Source organism: Leucoraja erinacea, chromosome 8 (assembly GCF_028641065.1).
Source record: "Leucoraja erinacea ecotype New England chromosome 8, Leri_hhj_1, whole genome shotgun sequence".
Lineage (NCBI taxonomy): Eukaryota > Metazoa > Chordata > Chondrichthyes > Rajiformes > Rajidae > Leucoraja > Leucoraja erinaceus.
In genome coordinates this window covers 51,642,321-51,659,522 of record NC_073384.1, presented here as the reverse complement: position 1 = coordinate 51,659,522, position 17,202 = coordinate 51,642,321, and the positions used below count along the sequence as shown (strand labels likewise).

General features: G+C 45.4%; 1 protein-coding gene across 1 annotated transcript in view; it reads right to left on the bottom strand.

The window, feature by feature from the left end:
• utp25 (UTP25 small subunit processor component) overlaps positions 1-10,524 on the bottom strand; it is a 35,231-nt gene extending 24,707 nt beyond the window's left edge. Inside the window, 1 exon segment of the mRNA XM_055639696.1 lies at positions 10,346-10,524. Coding sequence (XP_055495671.1) covers positions 10,346-10,455 — 110 coding nt within the window. The 5' untranslated portion in view covers positions 10,456-10,524.
• Positions 10,525-17,202: the final 6,678 nt, after the last annotated feature.

Sequence of the window (17,202 nt, the reverse complement as noted above, 5' to 3'; positions counted from 1 at the left end):
TGATTGTATTAAATGCTGAGCTGTAATCAATGAATAACAGCCTGACATATGAGTTGGTGTCGTCCAAGTGGTCCAGAGCGGAGTGGAGAACCAGCGAGATCGCATCCACCGTTGATCTGTTGTGGCGATAAGTGAACTGCAGTGGGTCCAGGTTTTTGTCGAGGCAGGAGTTGATTTGCGCCATGATCAACCTCTCAAAGCACTTCATCACCACCGACATTAGTGCCACTGGTCGATAGTCGTTGAGGCACATCACCTTGCTCTTCTTGGGCACTGGCATAATTGATGCCCTTTTAAAGTAGGTGGGAACCTCAGACCTCAGAAGTGAGAGGTTGAAAATGTCCGTAAAAACTCCAGCCAGTTGGTCCGCACAGGTTTTTAGAACACAACCCGGTATATCATCAGGTCCAGGCGCTTTTCGAGGGTTCACCCCTCTGAAGGATCTTCTGACGCCGGCCTCTGTGGCTGAGACTGAAATACCATCACAGCGAATGGGGGCTCGAGAAGGCATATCAGTATTCACCCTATCAAAGCGTGCGTAAAACGCATTGAGCTCGTAAGGGAGTGACGCTATGCCGACATATGAGCCACCTCCTGATTTCGCCTTGTAGGAGGTGATTGCATTCAGGCCCCGCCACAGGTGCCGAACATCTGTCTCATCCTCCAGCTTGGAGCAGAAGTCCCTTTTGGCCTTTTTGATGGCCTTACCAAGGCCGTATCTGGACTTCTTGTAGACCACTGTATCATCAGGCATGTCTGGTCTTCAGGAGAGTGCGGATCTCAAAGTTCATCCAAGGCTTCTGATTGGGAAACACTCGGAAGGTTTTTGTCGGGGTGCAGTCCTCCACACATTTTTTAATTTAGTTTGTAACGACTGTGGCATATTCGTTCAGGTCCGTCGCCGAGTCCCTGGACATTTCCCAGTCTACAAACTCCAAACAGTCCTGGGGTTGTTCCTCTGCATTCTTTATGGTGGTGTTGCAGTGGTCGAGGGTGTTTGGTCCTCTGGTGCAGCAGGAGACATGTTGGTGGAAGTTAGGGAGCGATTTCGTAAGGTTTGCTTTATTGAAGTCCCCAGCTATGGTGGTAAACGCCTCGGGGTAAGACGTCTGGTGTTTGTTGACCACGGCGTGCAGCTCCTCCAGTGCCAGACGGACGTCTGATGGGGTGGGATGTAGACCGCGGTCAGGATGATGGAGGTGAATTCCCTCGGAAGGTAGAAGGGACGGCACTTCATCGCCAGATGTTCGAGGTGTAGAGAGCAGGAGTTGGACAGGACTGCCACGTCTGAGCACCACGCAGAGTTGACCATGACGCAGATGCCCCCTCCTCTCCCTTTCCCAGATGCCTGCGTACGGTCCATACGGTGGATGGAGAATCCTTCAGGCTGAACTGCTGAGTCTGGGGAGCTGGGGGTGAGCCATGTCTCTGTGAAACAAAACACAGAGAATTCCCTCAGTTCCCTTTGGTAAAGCAGTCTTGCCCTTAAGTCCTCCACTTTATTTTCAAGGGACTGTACGTTGTCCAGTAGGATGGTGGGGAGAGGGTGTCGAAGTCCCCTGCACTTCAGTCTGACCTGAAGTCCTGCCCGTCGGTTACGTTTCCAGACACAATGGAGGCTTCCCCTTTGTTTCCAGGTACTGTACTTACTGTACCTGCTGTTTCTGCGAACCTGCGCTGAACCGGGGATTCCCTTGCAGACGGCAGCTCCAGCTCCGTTTTGAATGGGGATTCCTTCACAGACGGCAGTTCCAGCTTCGTTGCTCCCAGGAAATCCTGCTCGTCGGCTCTGGAGGTGTTTCCAGGTGCAGTCTCTTTGATTCGCAGTCAGGTCGGGTTCTCTCCAGCGGTCCAGGGAATGCTTGCAGTCGGAGGCTCCCGCAGCTGCGGGAGATCGTGAAATCACTAGTGCTTTCAGATGCACTAGCAGCTCATCTGTTATGGCGCCGATTTCTGCCATTTTTCCTATCCAGGTAAGTTGCTTGTTGCTGTAGGTAATCTTCTTCTGTTTCTTCTTCTGTCCTCTTTTAATATGTACAATAAACCAAGAGGGTAACTGGGAAGAAGATGGGACCACTCAAGGATATTCACCAAGAAGGTCAGGGAGAATATTGAAATCAATGCGGGTACACTAAACTGCTCAGGCAGTTTGAGATCAAGAAGGGCGGCTATCGGATTTCTTGAAAAGCATTGAGGTGGATAAATCTCTAGGGCCTGTTGGAATCTATCCCAGGTTATTGAGAAAGGCAAGAGAAGTGACAGCAGGGGGTTTAACGCTGATCTTTGTATTCTGTCTCTCCACAGACAAGAACTCAGTGAACTAGAAAGTAGCCAATGTTTTACTCCTTTATTTAAGAAAGGAAATAGGGATAATATATGAAATTATAGGCCGCTGAGCCTAGCAGCAGTTGTATGGAAGCGATTGGAGAGGATTCTTTGGGATAGGATTGACTTGTATTTTGAAGAGAATAGAATAATTAGGGACAGGCAGCATGGTTTTGTCAGTAGCAGGACATGCCTTAACTAGGAGGTGACAAAGGTGAGTGAGGATAGGGCAGTTGATATTGTCTACATGAAAGTCCCTTGTGATAGACTGAATCAGAAGATTAAGATAATTGGGATCCACGGTCACTTGGTAGTTTGGATTCAGAACTGGTTTGCCCATAGAAGACAGGAAATAGTAGTGGAAGGTTGTTATTGTGGCTGGAGGTCTGTGACCAGTGGAGTTCCGCAGGTATCCGTGTTAAAACCTCTATTGCAGGTAGATATGCATAATATATATTTGGGCAGAGTCTAATCCAAGCAATTGTGAGGTTGCACTTTAGGACAATGAATGAAAGAGGAAAGTATACAGTTAATGGCAAAATATTTCACAGCATTGATGTGCAAGGGGATCTTGGGATCCAAGTCCATTGGTCCCTGAGAATTACACGCAAACAGATGGAGGGGTAAAGAAAGCATGTGATATGTTTGCCTTCAATTGGCTGAAGCATATTGTTGCTTTATAAAACTTTTGTTAGGCTGCATTTGGAGTACTGTGTGCAATTCTGGTAGCCCCATTACAGGAAGGATGTGGAGGCTCTGGAGAGAATGCAGGAGAGGTTAACCAGAAAGCTTTCCAGATCAGAAGGCTTTAGCTGTGAGGAGAGGTTGGGCAAATTTGGATTGTTTTCCCTGGAGCGTCAGAGGTTGAGGGATGACCTAATAGAAGTATAGAAAATTATGACAGGCATGGATTGGGTACAGTCAGAACCAAGGTGGAAATGTCAGACTTGAGGGCATAACTTCAAGATGAGAGGGGGAAATAATTTTAATGAGATGTGAGGGGCAAGATTTGTTTTACACAGAGAGTGGAACACACTGCCAGAGGTGGTGCAGGAAGCAGATAGATAGTGGTGTTTAAGGGGCTTTTAGATAGGATAAGGAATATGCAGGGAATGAATGAAAGGATATGATTCCGTGCAAGCAGTGGATATTAACTTAGTATCATGTTCGGCGTACACATTGTGGGCCAAAGAGGTTGTCCCTGTGCTGCACTGTTCTATGTTATCTTGCACCATCATTCCTTTTGCCAGTTTATTTTTCCCAATCTTTCAACTACTGTTTTTTGGTCTCCCTTTCCTACTTCATTGCATCTTTATAGGACATGCTCATCGTTAATTTTGACCATTCATCAAAACTATTGACCAGAAATGTGTTTTGGTCTCTTCGTACCACAGAAACTGAGTGACTTGGCAGGGATCACTTTCAGCTTTTAGTTTTGAATTTGCAGTGTCCGCCGCATTTTGCTTTCCAATAACTGTGGTTAGTAGATGAACTACCGTATATTTCCCGGCAATGAAGATGTACCTGCTTCGAAGACGCACCCCCATTTTGAGTTGCTAAATTTTGAAAAGAAAAGGCTGGCGGGACAGGATCATGGCTTTGGTTTAGTCAGTAGAAAGGAAGATATGAAACTCCTTCAAGGAGGCAATCTGGACCGGGGAGCCTCCACCTGTCCCACAAGGCGCTGTGCGGTTCAGGTCTGAGGGACAGGGACTTCGTGGCTCAGGGAGATCACATTGCGGGGAGAGAGATAGAGAGAGAGAGCCCGGGACGGAGCATCTAGCCTTCTGCCCAGTAGCTACCCGCCAACAACCACCCGCGTGCCACAGGACAGGATGTAGCACCCAGGTCGGCTCGCTTGCCCCAGGTCTGGCTGTAACATTCGGTAGGCGGCGGGACTCTTGTCAGCAGCGGCCTCTGCAGCCCGTCCGCGTTTTTATTATTTTTTGTCTATGTTTCTATGTAGTTTTTGTTCTTTTTTGTTGGGGTGTGTGTGTGGGGGGGTGGGGGTGGGGTGGGACGGAGGGGGTAACTTTTAAATCTCTCCCTGCACGGGAGACCCGACCTTTTCTTTGTCGGGTCTCCGTTGTCGTTGGGGCTGCAACGAGGAGCGGCCTCCAACAGGAGAAGACCGGGGACTCTGGTGCTGACGACTCACCTCGCCGTCGCGGAGCTGGCCGAGTCCGGAGCGGGTGGAGCGGTGGTGGAGCACTGCTGCTGCTGCGGCCCGGCCTCCGGAGAGTCGGAGGCTGCAACTGCGGGTCTGGCGGACGGCGGCACCGGGAGCCCGTGTGTCACTGGAGGGAGACCGCTTTTCAGGGCTCTCGCAACGGCGACTTCTCCCGCCCGAGTTGCGGGGTCGAAGAGCTCCTGGAGCGGGGCCTTACAGCACCGCCCCGCGCGGCTTGGAATGGCCGCGGGACTCTGCGAGCGCACGCCGGGGGCTCTAACACCAAGACCCGGTGTGCGAGCTTGCATCACCCGGCGTGGCTTTAATGGCCGCGGGACAAGCGCCATCGCCAGCCGGGGGCTTTGACATTGACTCTGACATCGGGGGGGGGGGGGGAAGAGTGCAGTGGAGAGATACGTTTTGTTGGCCTTCCATCACAGCGATGTGATGGATGTTTATGTAAATTATGTTGTGTCTTGGGTCTATTTGTTTGTAATGTATGGCTGCAGAAACGGCATTTCGTTTGGACCTCAAGGGGTCCAAATGACAATTAAATTGAATCTTGAATCTTGAACACCCAGGTCGGCTGCGTGTCCCACGAATGGCTGCAATTCCCAGGTCGGCTCGCTTGCCCTGTTAATATTGGCCAAATTAAAGACAAGACACCATAAAATGGAGGATCCCTGCACTTGTCAGAATTGCTTAACCCTTGTCAGCTAAACTTTACAGGCTTTGAATGGCACCGGCCATTCTAGGCTCAGACTGGTATGCAGGATGGTGAAGGGTCCAGCTGTTCTCCCCGTTTCTCTTAAATTGATAAAATGTATAGCAGTTTTGCTATAACAAACCTTAAATTCATCATTTTGATTGGATCGCTGCAAAAGCATTGTAAATAGTATAAATAATGTTGTAAGACGGTCATCCTGTTAATCGATGATTGGTCGAACTGTTGAGCCTTGGAGAAACTGTTTGAATGTCAGGGCACATGTTTCAATGTTTATTCTTGTTTGCTTCCTTCTAGAACTTTCTTTTGAATACAATGTATTGGTTACTGTATTATTGGGTTAGGGAAATGTCTATCATATATTGTATTAATCGATATCTGTTATTGGACTGTAAAGAGACCATCCCCAGGTGGTTCGGCCCCTCGAGGTTCAGGGACCTATAAAGGTCCACTCCCACGAGGTCCTGTGTCGATCTTCTTGGAGAATGCTTGGGACTGCGTGATCTTCTGGAGTGTTTCTGCTTGCACGAGGCCAGGAGGGCTTGATCAGGCAGATACGAGGATCAAACCCATGGTGGTTAGGTATAGTAGTGGGAGATGTAATTGTGTTTTGTCAAAATAAAGTTTAGATGCACAAGTGCTTGACTCGGTGATTTTTGACTGAAACTAGGGGAAGCTTAGAACAAGCTATTTACATAAGGAGGCAATCTGGACCTGGGAGCCTCCACCTTCACCTGTCCCACAATGCGCTGTGCGGTTCAGGTCTGAGGGACGGTGACTTCCTGGCTCAGGGAGATCACATAACGGGGAGAGAGAGAGGGCCCGGGACCGAGCAGCTAGCCTTTGCCCAGTAGCTACCCGCCAACCACCACCTGCTTGCCCCAGGTCTGGCTGTTGCGCCCAGGTCGGCTGCGTACCCCGCGAATGGCTGCGGTTCCCAGGTCGGCTCGCTTGCCCCAGGTCTGGCTGTTGCGTCCAGGTCGGCTCACTTGCCCGAGGTTTGGCTGTGACACCCAGGTCGGCTTCGTGTCCCGCGAATATAACCATATAACAATTACAGCACGGAAACAGGCCATCTCGACCCTTCTAGTCCATGCCGAACACGTATTCTCCCCTAGTCCCATATACCTGCGCTCAGACCATAACCCTCCATTCCTTTCTCGTCCATATAACTATCCAAATTATTTTTAAATGATAAAAACGAACCTGCCTCCACCACCTTCACTGGAAGCTCATTCCACACAGCCACCACTCTCTGAGTAAAGAAGTTCCCCCTCATGTTACCCCTAAACTTCTGTCCCTTAATTCTCAAGTCATGTCCCTTTGTTTGCATCTTCCCTCCTCTCAGTGAGAAAAGCTTATCCACGTCAACTCTGTCTATTCCTCTCATCATTTTAAAGACCTCTATCAAGTCCCCCCTTAACCTTCTGCGCTCCAAAGAATAAAGCCCTAACTTGTTCAACCTTTCTCTGTAACTTAGTTGTTGAAACCCAGGCAACATTCTAGTAAATCTCCTCTGTACTCTCTCTATTTTGCTGACATCCTTCCTATAATTAGGCAACCAAAATTGTACCCCATACTCCAGAATTAGTCTCACCAATGCCTTGTACAATTTTAACATTACATCCCAACTTCTATACTCAATGCTCTGATTATAAAGGCCAGCACACCAAAAGCTTTCTTTACCACCCTATCTACATGAGATTCCACTTTCAGGGAACTGTGCACAGTTATTCCCAGATCCCTCTGTTCACCTGCATTCTTCAATTCCCTACCATTTACCATGTACGTCCTATTTTGATTTGTCCTGCCAAGATGTAGCACCTCACACTTATCAGCATTAAACTCCATCTGCCATCTTTCAGTCCACTCTTCCAACTGGCATAAATCTCTCTATAGACTTTGAAAATCTACTTCATTATCCACAACCCCTCCTATCTTAGTATCATCTGCATACTTACTAATCCAATTTACCACACCATCATCCAGATCATTGATGTACATGACAAACAACAGTGGACCCAACACAGATCCCTGTGGCACCCCACTAGTCACTGGCCTCCAACCTGACAAACAACCATCCACCATTACTCTCTGGCATCTCCCATTCAGCCACTGTTTGAATCCATCTTGCTACTCCACCATTAATACCCAACCATTGAACCTTCTTAACCAACCTTCCATGAGGAACCTTGTCAAAGGCCTTACTGAAGTCCATATATACAACATCCACTGCTTTGCCCTCATCAATTGGCTGCAGTTCCCAGGTTTTGCTGCAGTTCCCAGGTCGTCTGCATGCCCTGGGACTGGCTGCAGTTCCCAGGTCACAAAAACAAATTGAAAAAATATACGCCTGCGGACCGGATGAGTTTGGGTCGGATCCGGGCAGTAGGTTGCCGACCACTGTGTTAGGCCTCATTGTGTCCCCCCATGTTTTAAAAGCGATTTTGCCCTAGTCTATCTTTCTTGGCTAACAATCTAACTTTCTGCCTCCAAGACACAGGTACATTTTCGGGCCTTATTTTAGGGTAAGAAATAGCGTCTTCATTGCCGGGAAATACGGTAGTTTATTTCATTGATCAACATATATTTCTACTGAATATCATACTGATAAATCTAACAATAGTCATGCAGAAATATCATTGTTCTGCCATCAGAAATATAATAAAGGCAGCAACCTCATTTCAAATTTCAAGCAAGCAGAAGGCTGGGCATATTGTGAGCAAGAGGCTTCTTTCATTTCCGCAATCTTCTCCAAGTGGAAATTAGGAGTGCAATAAAATATTTCAACTTCTCTGGATGCATACAACAATAACACAACAAATTTAATATAATCAAGGCAAGAACCCCCTTCATCAGATTAAATACCAACCACAGTGCCCAATCTACAAATAGATTTTTTTTAAGATGTAAAGTATTGGTATAACTCAGTGGATCAGGAAGCATCTCTGGAGGACGTGCACAGACGACGTTTTGGGACAGACTGAATATGATGAAAGAATGGGTCGACTGGGCTTGGATTCACTGGAATTTGGAAGGATGAGAGGATATCTTATATAATAATAATATATTTTATTTATGGGCGCCTTTTAAGAGTCTCAAGGACACCTTACAAAAATTTAGCAAGTAGAGGAAAAACGTGTAAGCGGAATGAAATAAATAGTAGAGATATGACTAGTACACAAATTAAAGACAGAATTCAATTCAAAAAACAATATGAGGCAATTCAAGCACAGATGAAAAGGGAGGGGGACGTGGGGCTAAGGATAGGCAGAGGTGCAGAGATGGGTCTTGAGGCGGGACTGGAAGATGGTGAGGGACACGGAATTGCGGATCAGTTGGGAGAGGGAGTTCCAGAGCCTGGGAGCTGCCCTGGAGAAGGCTCTGTCCCCAAAACTGCGGAGGTTGGATTTGTGGATGGAGAGGAGACCAGCTGATGTGGATCTGAGGGACCGTGAGGGTTGGTAGGGGGAGAGGAGGTCAGTGAGATATGGGGGGGGGGGGGGGGGGGGGGGGGGGGGGGTGGGGGGGGGGCAGACGGTGGAGGGCTTTGTAGGTGAGGAGGATTTTGTAGGTGATCTGGTGGGAGATGGGAGACGGTGGAGGATTTTGTAGGTGATCTGGTGGGAGATGGGAAGCCAGTGAAGTTGTTTGAGGACTGGAGTGATGTGATGCCAGGATTTGGTGTGGGTGATGAGTCCGGCGAGCTCGGGTTGTGATGAGTCGGGCGGCTGCGTTCTGGACCAGTTGGAGTCATATAAACATATAAAGTTCTTAAAGGATTGGACAGGAAATGCAGGATGCAGGAAAAATGTTCCCGATGTTGGGGGAGTCCAGAACCAGGGGTCAGTTTAAAAATAAAGGATAGGTCATTTAGGACTGAGATGAGGAAAAACTTCTTCACCCAGAGAGTTGTGAATTTGTGGAATTCTCTGCCACAGAAGGCAGGTAAAGCCAATTCACTTGATGTTTTCAAGAGAGAGTTCGATATAGCTCTGAGGGTTAAAGAAATTAAGGGATATGGGGGAAAAAGCAGGAACGCGGTACTGATTGTATATGATCAGCCATGATCATATTGAATGGCGTTGCTGGCTCGCCATTCAATAATTTTACTTGTCACATCCTCAAAAAATTCTAGTTTCTCAAAGCGAACTAGGAATGAACAACAAGTTCTTAGGACTACACCTGTCTGATGACCTGACGTCCACGGCCAACACCACAGCTCTGGTCAAGAGAGCCCAGCAGCGACTTCACCCCCTCCGAAGACTACGGAAAGCAGGCCTCCCCACCACACATCTACGGACTTTTTACAGGGGGACTGTCGAGAGCACACTGACATACGGCATCACTTCCTGGTTCGGGAGCTGCAAGGCGTACGAACGGCACCAACTGGACAGGATAGTGAAGACCGCAAGCAGGATTATTGGTGCTCCACTCCCCTTCCTGCTGGACATATACAAGAAGAGATGCATCAACAGAGCCATCTCCATCATCAAAGACCCTTACCACCCATCGCATGACTTTTTCACCATCCTCCCATCTGGGAAGAGGTACAGGAGCATCAGCTGCAAAACCAGCAGGATGCTCCTCAGCTTCTTCCCACAGGCTATAAGACTGTTAAATGAACTTTCCCCCCTGCCAAGTATCGCGCACAAACCCCCCACACTGCAGCAGAGCCACTGTTGTGCCGCTGCCGGTCGGAACGGCTGTTGAATGTTATTGAATGTTATTAGAGGGTTAAATTGTTCATGACTGTATTTTAATTTTAATTGCTATTTATTTTGTAACGAAAACTGAATGGACACTGGTTGAGAAACGTTTTTTTGTTTCCTCTGAGTATGCGAATACTCAGGAAATGACAATAAAGATTTACAATTACAATTACAATTAAACCCACGCAAGCAGGAAGTCCAATAGCTCACACATTTAAAAAACGTAGAAACACCTCAATACAGGTGACATCCATGCCACCTTAGACTCCCTACAGGCATTTAAACGTGGCGGTGTTGTTCAAAGATCGCTATAGGATCTTTGGTGTTGGAGGTGGAAATCACTCGGGGAGATGCTGACACCAGACTACAAATAGAGATCTGATCAAACAGACAAATTGAGGATAATTAACTCACTTATCGTGAAAGGGATGTTCCTCTCCAAAGTCCCTCAGATGCTTTTTCTGTTTCTTGGTCAGATTCTTCACGATGTCCTTGGACTTTTTACTACTTTTCCTCTTCCCCATGGCTACGCGTCCACAACCCGAGCACCACGCGTGACCCAATGTGACAGCCACCTCCTAGTACGACCCCACGCCATTGGCCCATTCCCTTCCTTGCCTAATCCTGCTTCAGCCGAACGATTGGTCCAGGACATGTGTTTGACGTGGACCTGTCCAATCAGCGGGCAGAACAGGGTGTGACCGGGAAGTGAGCGGCGCCCAATCACGGCGCTGTAGGCGCTGCGGAGGGCGGGACCTCGATGCCCGTTGGGTCCAAAGATCTTAGAGCTATAAGATCTTTGGTTGGGTCGAGCTCAGTATCTTTGGCCGAGCGGGACACGTCGCCACCGGGAGCTGAAGACAGCGAGGCCTTTTCCAAATTAAAAGTCATTTAAGTCCAGGGAAACTTCAGGAAAGTAAACAGTTTTTGTTTAAAGCCTTTGCGAATAGCAACTGCGGCCGAGGGCGCTGTTATCCTACCCGTGGCTCACCGAGTGGTGATTCGCTGCCTGACTCCCCTTTGACATTTAAAAGAAACACTGCGCCTTTTCTAAGTGTCTGGAATATAAACTGTTACCAATGTAACAGTAGAAACAATACACCCCAAAGAGGTCTTAAGGTTAAAAAAGGAGCAAATTAGTAAACAATTTGAAATGTTGCCTATCCACGTCCTCAAGAGGTGTGAAGGGAGGAACTGCAATTACAGGTTTACACGAAAGATAAACACAAAAAGCTGGAGTAACTCAGCGGGACAGGCAGCATCTCTGGAGAACTGCTCTATTTAAGTAATAATATTTCCACGCAACAAGCCACAGGCAAGGTCCCCACCCTATCTATTTTCTCCACAGATGCCGCTTGACCCGCTGAGTTACTCCAGCACTCTTGTCCCCCACAGACAACAAGTTGGCAGCTATTGGTTAATCATTTTAATCCCCATTCCCAAAATGAGGTTTCTGTTTTGGGCCTCCTCCATTGCTCGGGTGGGGCCACACCCAAACTAGAGGAATAGCACTTTATATTCCACTTGGGTATGAACCAGTATCTTTGGTATTAACATTGAATTCCCCAATTGCTACCAATTACCATCCCCCACCTCTTTGTGCCCTACCTGGATTTGCATTAATTTCTCTCACCCTGTCCCCTTCCAGTTATGTTCCTTTCTCTGGCTTCACAAATCGCTCCTCTTCTATCCTTATTGCATGCTCTGGCTCCCTCCGGCTTTTGTCCAACCATCTACCTATCAACTATTTATCCTGTCCCCACCTCTCATTCAGCTATTTTCTTCACCATCAAAAGAAGGGGTACTGACCTGAAATGTCACCTATCCATGTTCTCCAGAGACGCTGCCTGACCCGCTGAGTTACTTCAGCACCATGCGTATTTTTTTTGTAAAACTGCTTCTGCAGGAACTCAGGAATTCTCTGCCTCCCACAGCTGGTGGAAGTTAGATAATTTGAGTGCAGTAGATAAAGATTTGAAAGATCAAGGAGTACAGGGGTATGGAGAAATGGCATGTCAAGCAGAGATATTAAATGGAAGGGCAAGCTTGGAGGGCTTGATGGCCTACTGCACTATTTACATGCAATCAAGCTAGCTTCATATGCATGTTCAATCAATCACTGAGATCACTTATACCTACTTTCTGCTATTTTTAATGCTGCTGTACCCCAACCCAATGTTGAAATGCTTTGTCAAACATTTAAGGATAGTTTAAGATTTTTTTTAAATAAATGCAAGAATATAAGAAGAATCGGAGGAGGACATGAAGCTCTTCCATCCTCCAGTAGCAATCAATTGTCTTATTGCTGATGGTTGTCTTCATTTCTACTTTCTGGCATGATTCTTGTAACCCTCAAATACCCTAATATCCAGAAATCCATCTCTCTGAATATATTAAATGTGATCAAAGCTCCTTTAGATATAGAATTCCACACATTCATAATTCACAGAGAAAGAAATATTCTCATTTTGGTCTTTCTTAGGCAATTCTTTAATCTGAGATTTCTCCACCAACTATCACAGCATCTACCCTTGAGTCCTTTCAAAATGTTGGCTCTTTTAATAAATCATCATCGTATCCTTCAAAACCGCAGAGGATTTAAGTTTCATCTTTCCTAATTAGTCAAGTCTTTTATTTCACGAATTAATCTTGTGAACCAGCTCCGCGAGGCAGTTATCTACTTGCTTAACTAAGACCATAACTGAAGGGAGCAAGCAAAAGTTTGGGGAGGTTTAAAAAAAAAAATCAACAAAAATGAGATAGAAAGCAAGAGAAAATACATATTTAAAGTAAACTAGCATTATAAAAACACAGTTATGAAGTTCCTGTAAGGAAGTGATTAGTAAAACATTACTAATACAAAAATATTAAGCTACAGTTGGGGAGAGTAAATCAGGAGGAGTAGTTATTGGGTAAATCCACAAGCGACATGTGAGTTGTTTAAAGACCAACTAATCAGAGTTCAAGACCAGCAGTCCCTGTTAGGAGTGCCATGGATCACATGAAAGGCTAAATTTAGTCAAAAAGAGAAAGAAGCATATGTAAAGGTGAAATCAGAAAGGGCCTTTAAAGAATAACAAGAAAGCACTCAAGCAAAAAAAAAATTAAAAAATAAATAGTACGGCAAAGAAGGCCATGAAAATATATTTTGCAAGTTAAAGAGAATCCCAAGGCATTTTATATGTGCAAAAATAAGAAAGTAATTCAGGAAAGGATAGGACCACTCAAGGGAAATTATGCTTGGAGTCAGAGGATGTAAGATGGGTGCTACACAACTGCTTTGCATCCATATTCACCAAGGAGAAGGACATGGAGGATAATGAAGGCACAAGAAACTACACATGTGGAATCTTGAGCAAAAAACAAAGTGTCTGAGGAACTCAGCAGACCAGCCAACATCTATGAAGGGAATGGACAAAAGGACATTTGGTATTGGGATGCTTCTTCAGTCATGTAAAGGGACAATGGGTTCAATTGGACTAAGGCAGATAAGACCAAGATATTAAATAATCCTTAAACTTGTGTGAGGGGACACTGAAACCTGGTTGAAACTGGATCATGCCAGTTTCTGACCAGGGGGAAATAAAGTGTCTTTGAGCCCATGCCTAGATGCTGCTGAGCAATCACACTACTCAGACTCCAGAAGAGGCTAAGTGTAGATAAAGGGTAATATTAAATGATATATGTTTTGTACCTGAGCGCATTTGTCCTAGGACAGGAGAGCATCTACCCTAGGACATGTATTTTCCAAGTTGGCCAATTTGTAATAAACAGAGCTTGCTCTGAAAGCGAATCCAGGACTCCTTGTGAATATTTTCTGTGTACAAGACACATTCTCCTAACCTGTATACACTATCACTAGCCAGACTTATTGTAATTGTAATTAATTTATTAGCCAAGAATGTAAACATACAAGGAATTTGATTTGCCAACAGTCATCGAAAAAAAGCAACAAGATACATAACCACATAAAAATTAAATATAGACTTAAACAGCCACCACAACGGCGTGTGAGAATCCCCAGGGCACACAGTATAAGCGGAGACTCACTGCCATCAGTTCAATGTCCAGGCCACACACATGTTCCTTCACCGTGATGTGACCAGAGTTGCACTGACCGCTGTCACTCTCTCTGCATTCCTTGTCCGCCCAGTCAGAAAGCCATTCACACTCGCACAAGACTGAGGGATGTCCTCATGGAGCCATGTCCCCGCAAAACACCAAGATTACTGGCACTCACGGCACTCCCTCTCGAGCCCTCATCAGTGCAGCAGCACACCCATCTTGATGTTTCAGTGACCTCACATTCGTCACTGTGATGGAGGCACATAAAGGGCCTGTCCTACGGGCATGCGACCTGCATGCGGCAAGCGCGACCTAATGGGTCGGTCCCACCAGCATGCGGCAAGAGCGACCAAACCAGAAGCGGGGGCCGCGCGGAGGTCGAGTGAGTGACATGAAATGCAAGCGAAGTTCGCTCATGACGTACGGCATCAAGGCGGCTGCGGGCTGTAGCTGCGCGGAATTTTTAAACATGGTCAGTTTTTCAGAGCCCCGTGTGATGTTGGGATCAGTTCCGCACAACTCCATACGGCTCCGGCGATCGAAGTGGGACCGGCCCCGTGAGGCCGTATGGCTCAAGCGACCACGTTAAGTCGTGCTTGCCGCATGCAGGCGCATGCTGATGGCAGGAGTCAGTACTTTAGAAGCTATCCTAAGAAATCACATGTATAAATTAATTTGCAGGATAAATGACAAAAAAAAATTATTTTAAAAAAAAAATATATATATATATATGGTATTAATTTGAGTGCATTTGTGGGCTGTTTCCTAGAGCAATCTCAACTCATAACAGAAAATCTGAAATAAAAGCAAATTGCTGAAAATGTTCAATGGATTAGGCAGTCTCTATGGAAACAGAAACAGGGTTAATGAATCTTCTTCAAAATTGACAACTGACTCCCATTTGTTACAACGAAGGATCCTTGACCTGAAACACTAATTCTCTTTCTCTCTTCACAGAATGCTGCCCGATCTGCTCAGTGATTCCAGCATTTGCTTTTTATTCAGCTTTTAAACCATAGCTCTACACAAATATCATTGCCTTAAGGATGTCTGGACATCTAAATTACCGTAGTACATGCAGTTATCGGTTTGACCTCTGCAAGATTCAAATCAATTTATTTTTAATCTTGTAGAATTATTGTTATTTAAATGAATAAATAACATTTTCTATTTGTTTTTGAACTATAACTGTATCTACTAATCAATGCCATTGATTATATTCCCATTCCTTGTTCTCTCTTCTAATATGTTTCCATGCTAATCCAGTTTAGTGTACAATAGTTGCCTAGGTGCTTAAATAGTAAGATTAAACGAGAACTTACCAGTTTGAAGTTTGATCTGTATTTTATGAGGAGGAACGTTGAGGGAATACATGAAAGAAACCCGCTACGACGCATGCGTGTCATCCTTCAAAGCAGCGGTGTGAGGTCACAGATACCCTATATTGACCTAAAATAGCAAGATTATCAAAGAGATACCAGCTTAAGATTTGACCCTATGAGGGTGGGAGCGGAGGGCATGTATTCCCTCAACGTTCCTCCTCATAAAATACAGATCAAACTTCAAACTGGTAAGTTCTCGTTTAATCTTACTATTTTACTTCGGAGTCACGTGAGGGACTCCATGAAAGATTTCAAAGCTCTGTGACCTCATGCCGTGGAAAACGAGTCCATGCTTCACAACTGCCTTGGTAGTTAGAGAGAAATTTGTTAATTATATTCAAAGCATTCATACCAATTCTTTAATGGAAATGATAAATAATATCGAATTAATTCAAATCATAACCCTGTATTCTTCAGGGATCAATTATCATACAGAACTTAAAATTGTTCCCCGAAAAAACGTTCCCATACTGCTAACTGGTTTGTTAACATTTCTGAAACGTATTCTCCAACAACCATCCTGCAATCCTGAGGATTTGGTCCATGGATACATCAAGGCGTTTTGCTGCAGATGTAGCTGCAGCCCTGGTGGGGTGAGAATTAAATATGTTATTGTCCACTCCCGCCTATCATATCCCATATTTCAGCCACCGCGAAATGGTCTGAGTTACAATCTATGGTACAGTATCTTATAGCTGATTAAACACCAATTCCTTGCCTCTGATAGCCTTTTTCCCTTTACTGTATAACAAAACCGTACTTTACTATACAGAGGCATTGTCCTCCGAGTAGGCCATCAATTCTATGACCTGCCCCGCTGATCCTGGCCTATTTTGTTTAATAATACGGTCCTGGATCACAAAACCCCAAACTTCGTGCCGCAATAGTGAAGCCATCCAGTCTTACTTTTAGCAATAACTGGAGCTTATGCGCTGTGACTAGCGCTATCAGCATTACCATTTCTAGTTAGTTATCCAGATTTAATGCTGTAGCCGGCAACCCATTCCTTAGCAAGATCAAAGCCACACTTACATTCCAGATATGGTTGTATCTTATTTTTTTTTTTTTTTTTTTTTTTTTTTTTTTTTTTGGTGGCTTGGTGTTAACATATCCTCTAAAATTATTAACTGCCAGAGGATGTGATCCCACAGACTGTCTTACTGTTCCTTGCCACCAATAACTTGACAATGCACTTTTGGCACTATTCACAGTGCTGTAACTCAGTCATCCATATTGCAGGCTGGTGAGCAACTGTAGCACCACCGGAACATCCTTATTTCTGTGGTCCAGAAAGTTATTATGGCAGTAATTAGTCCATTTTAATATGACCTAAATACTGTTATTGTGTAGACCTTCTTCGTGCTGCTGTGATCATGTCCACAGTTCTTTTGATAGCCCCATGTCCCGTAGCGGTGTTTTAGAGTCTACAACCTACTAAATCAATATTTTCTATGACATAGATAGCTATCCTCAGTTACTGGATGCACCAGCAACTTAGGACTATGTCTACCGTTATACATGGTTCCAGCACCATGTCCTGTACCCCGGAAAACCATAGTTGGGTAAGCCAATCAGGTACTAAGACATCCCCGATGCCGATTCCTGTTGAATGTCCCTTAGTACCCCAAATTTATAAAGTAGAAAAGGAGGTAATACATAAATGAAAACCCTCCCCTAGTGCAGTGAAACAGCATCTGTAGCTTCTGCCTCAGGATCTGGTACCAATGATACATACCTCGGTAACTGGTGATTTAACCCTGGATGCGATCCTAATATCCGGCCTTACATACTTTACTGATTTTAGCAAATACCGTTCTATCCAAC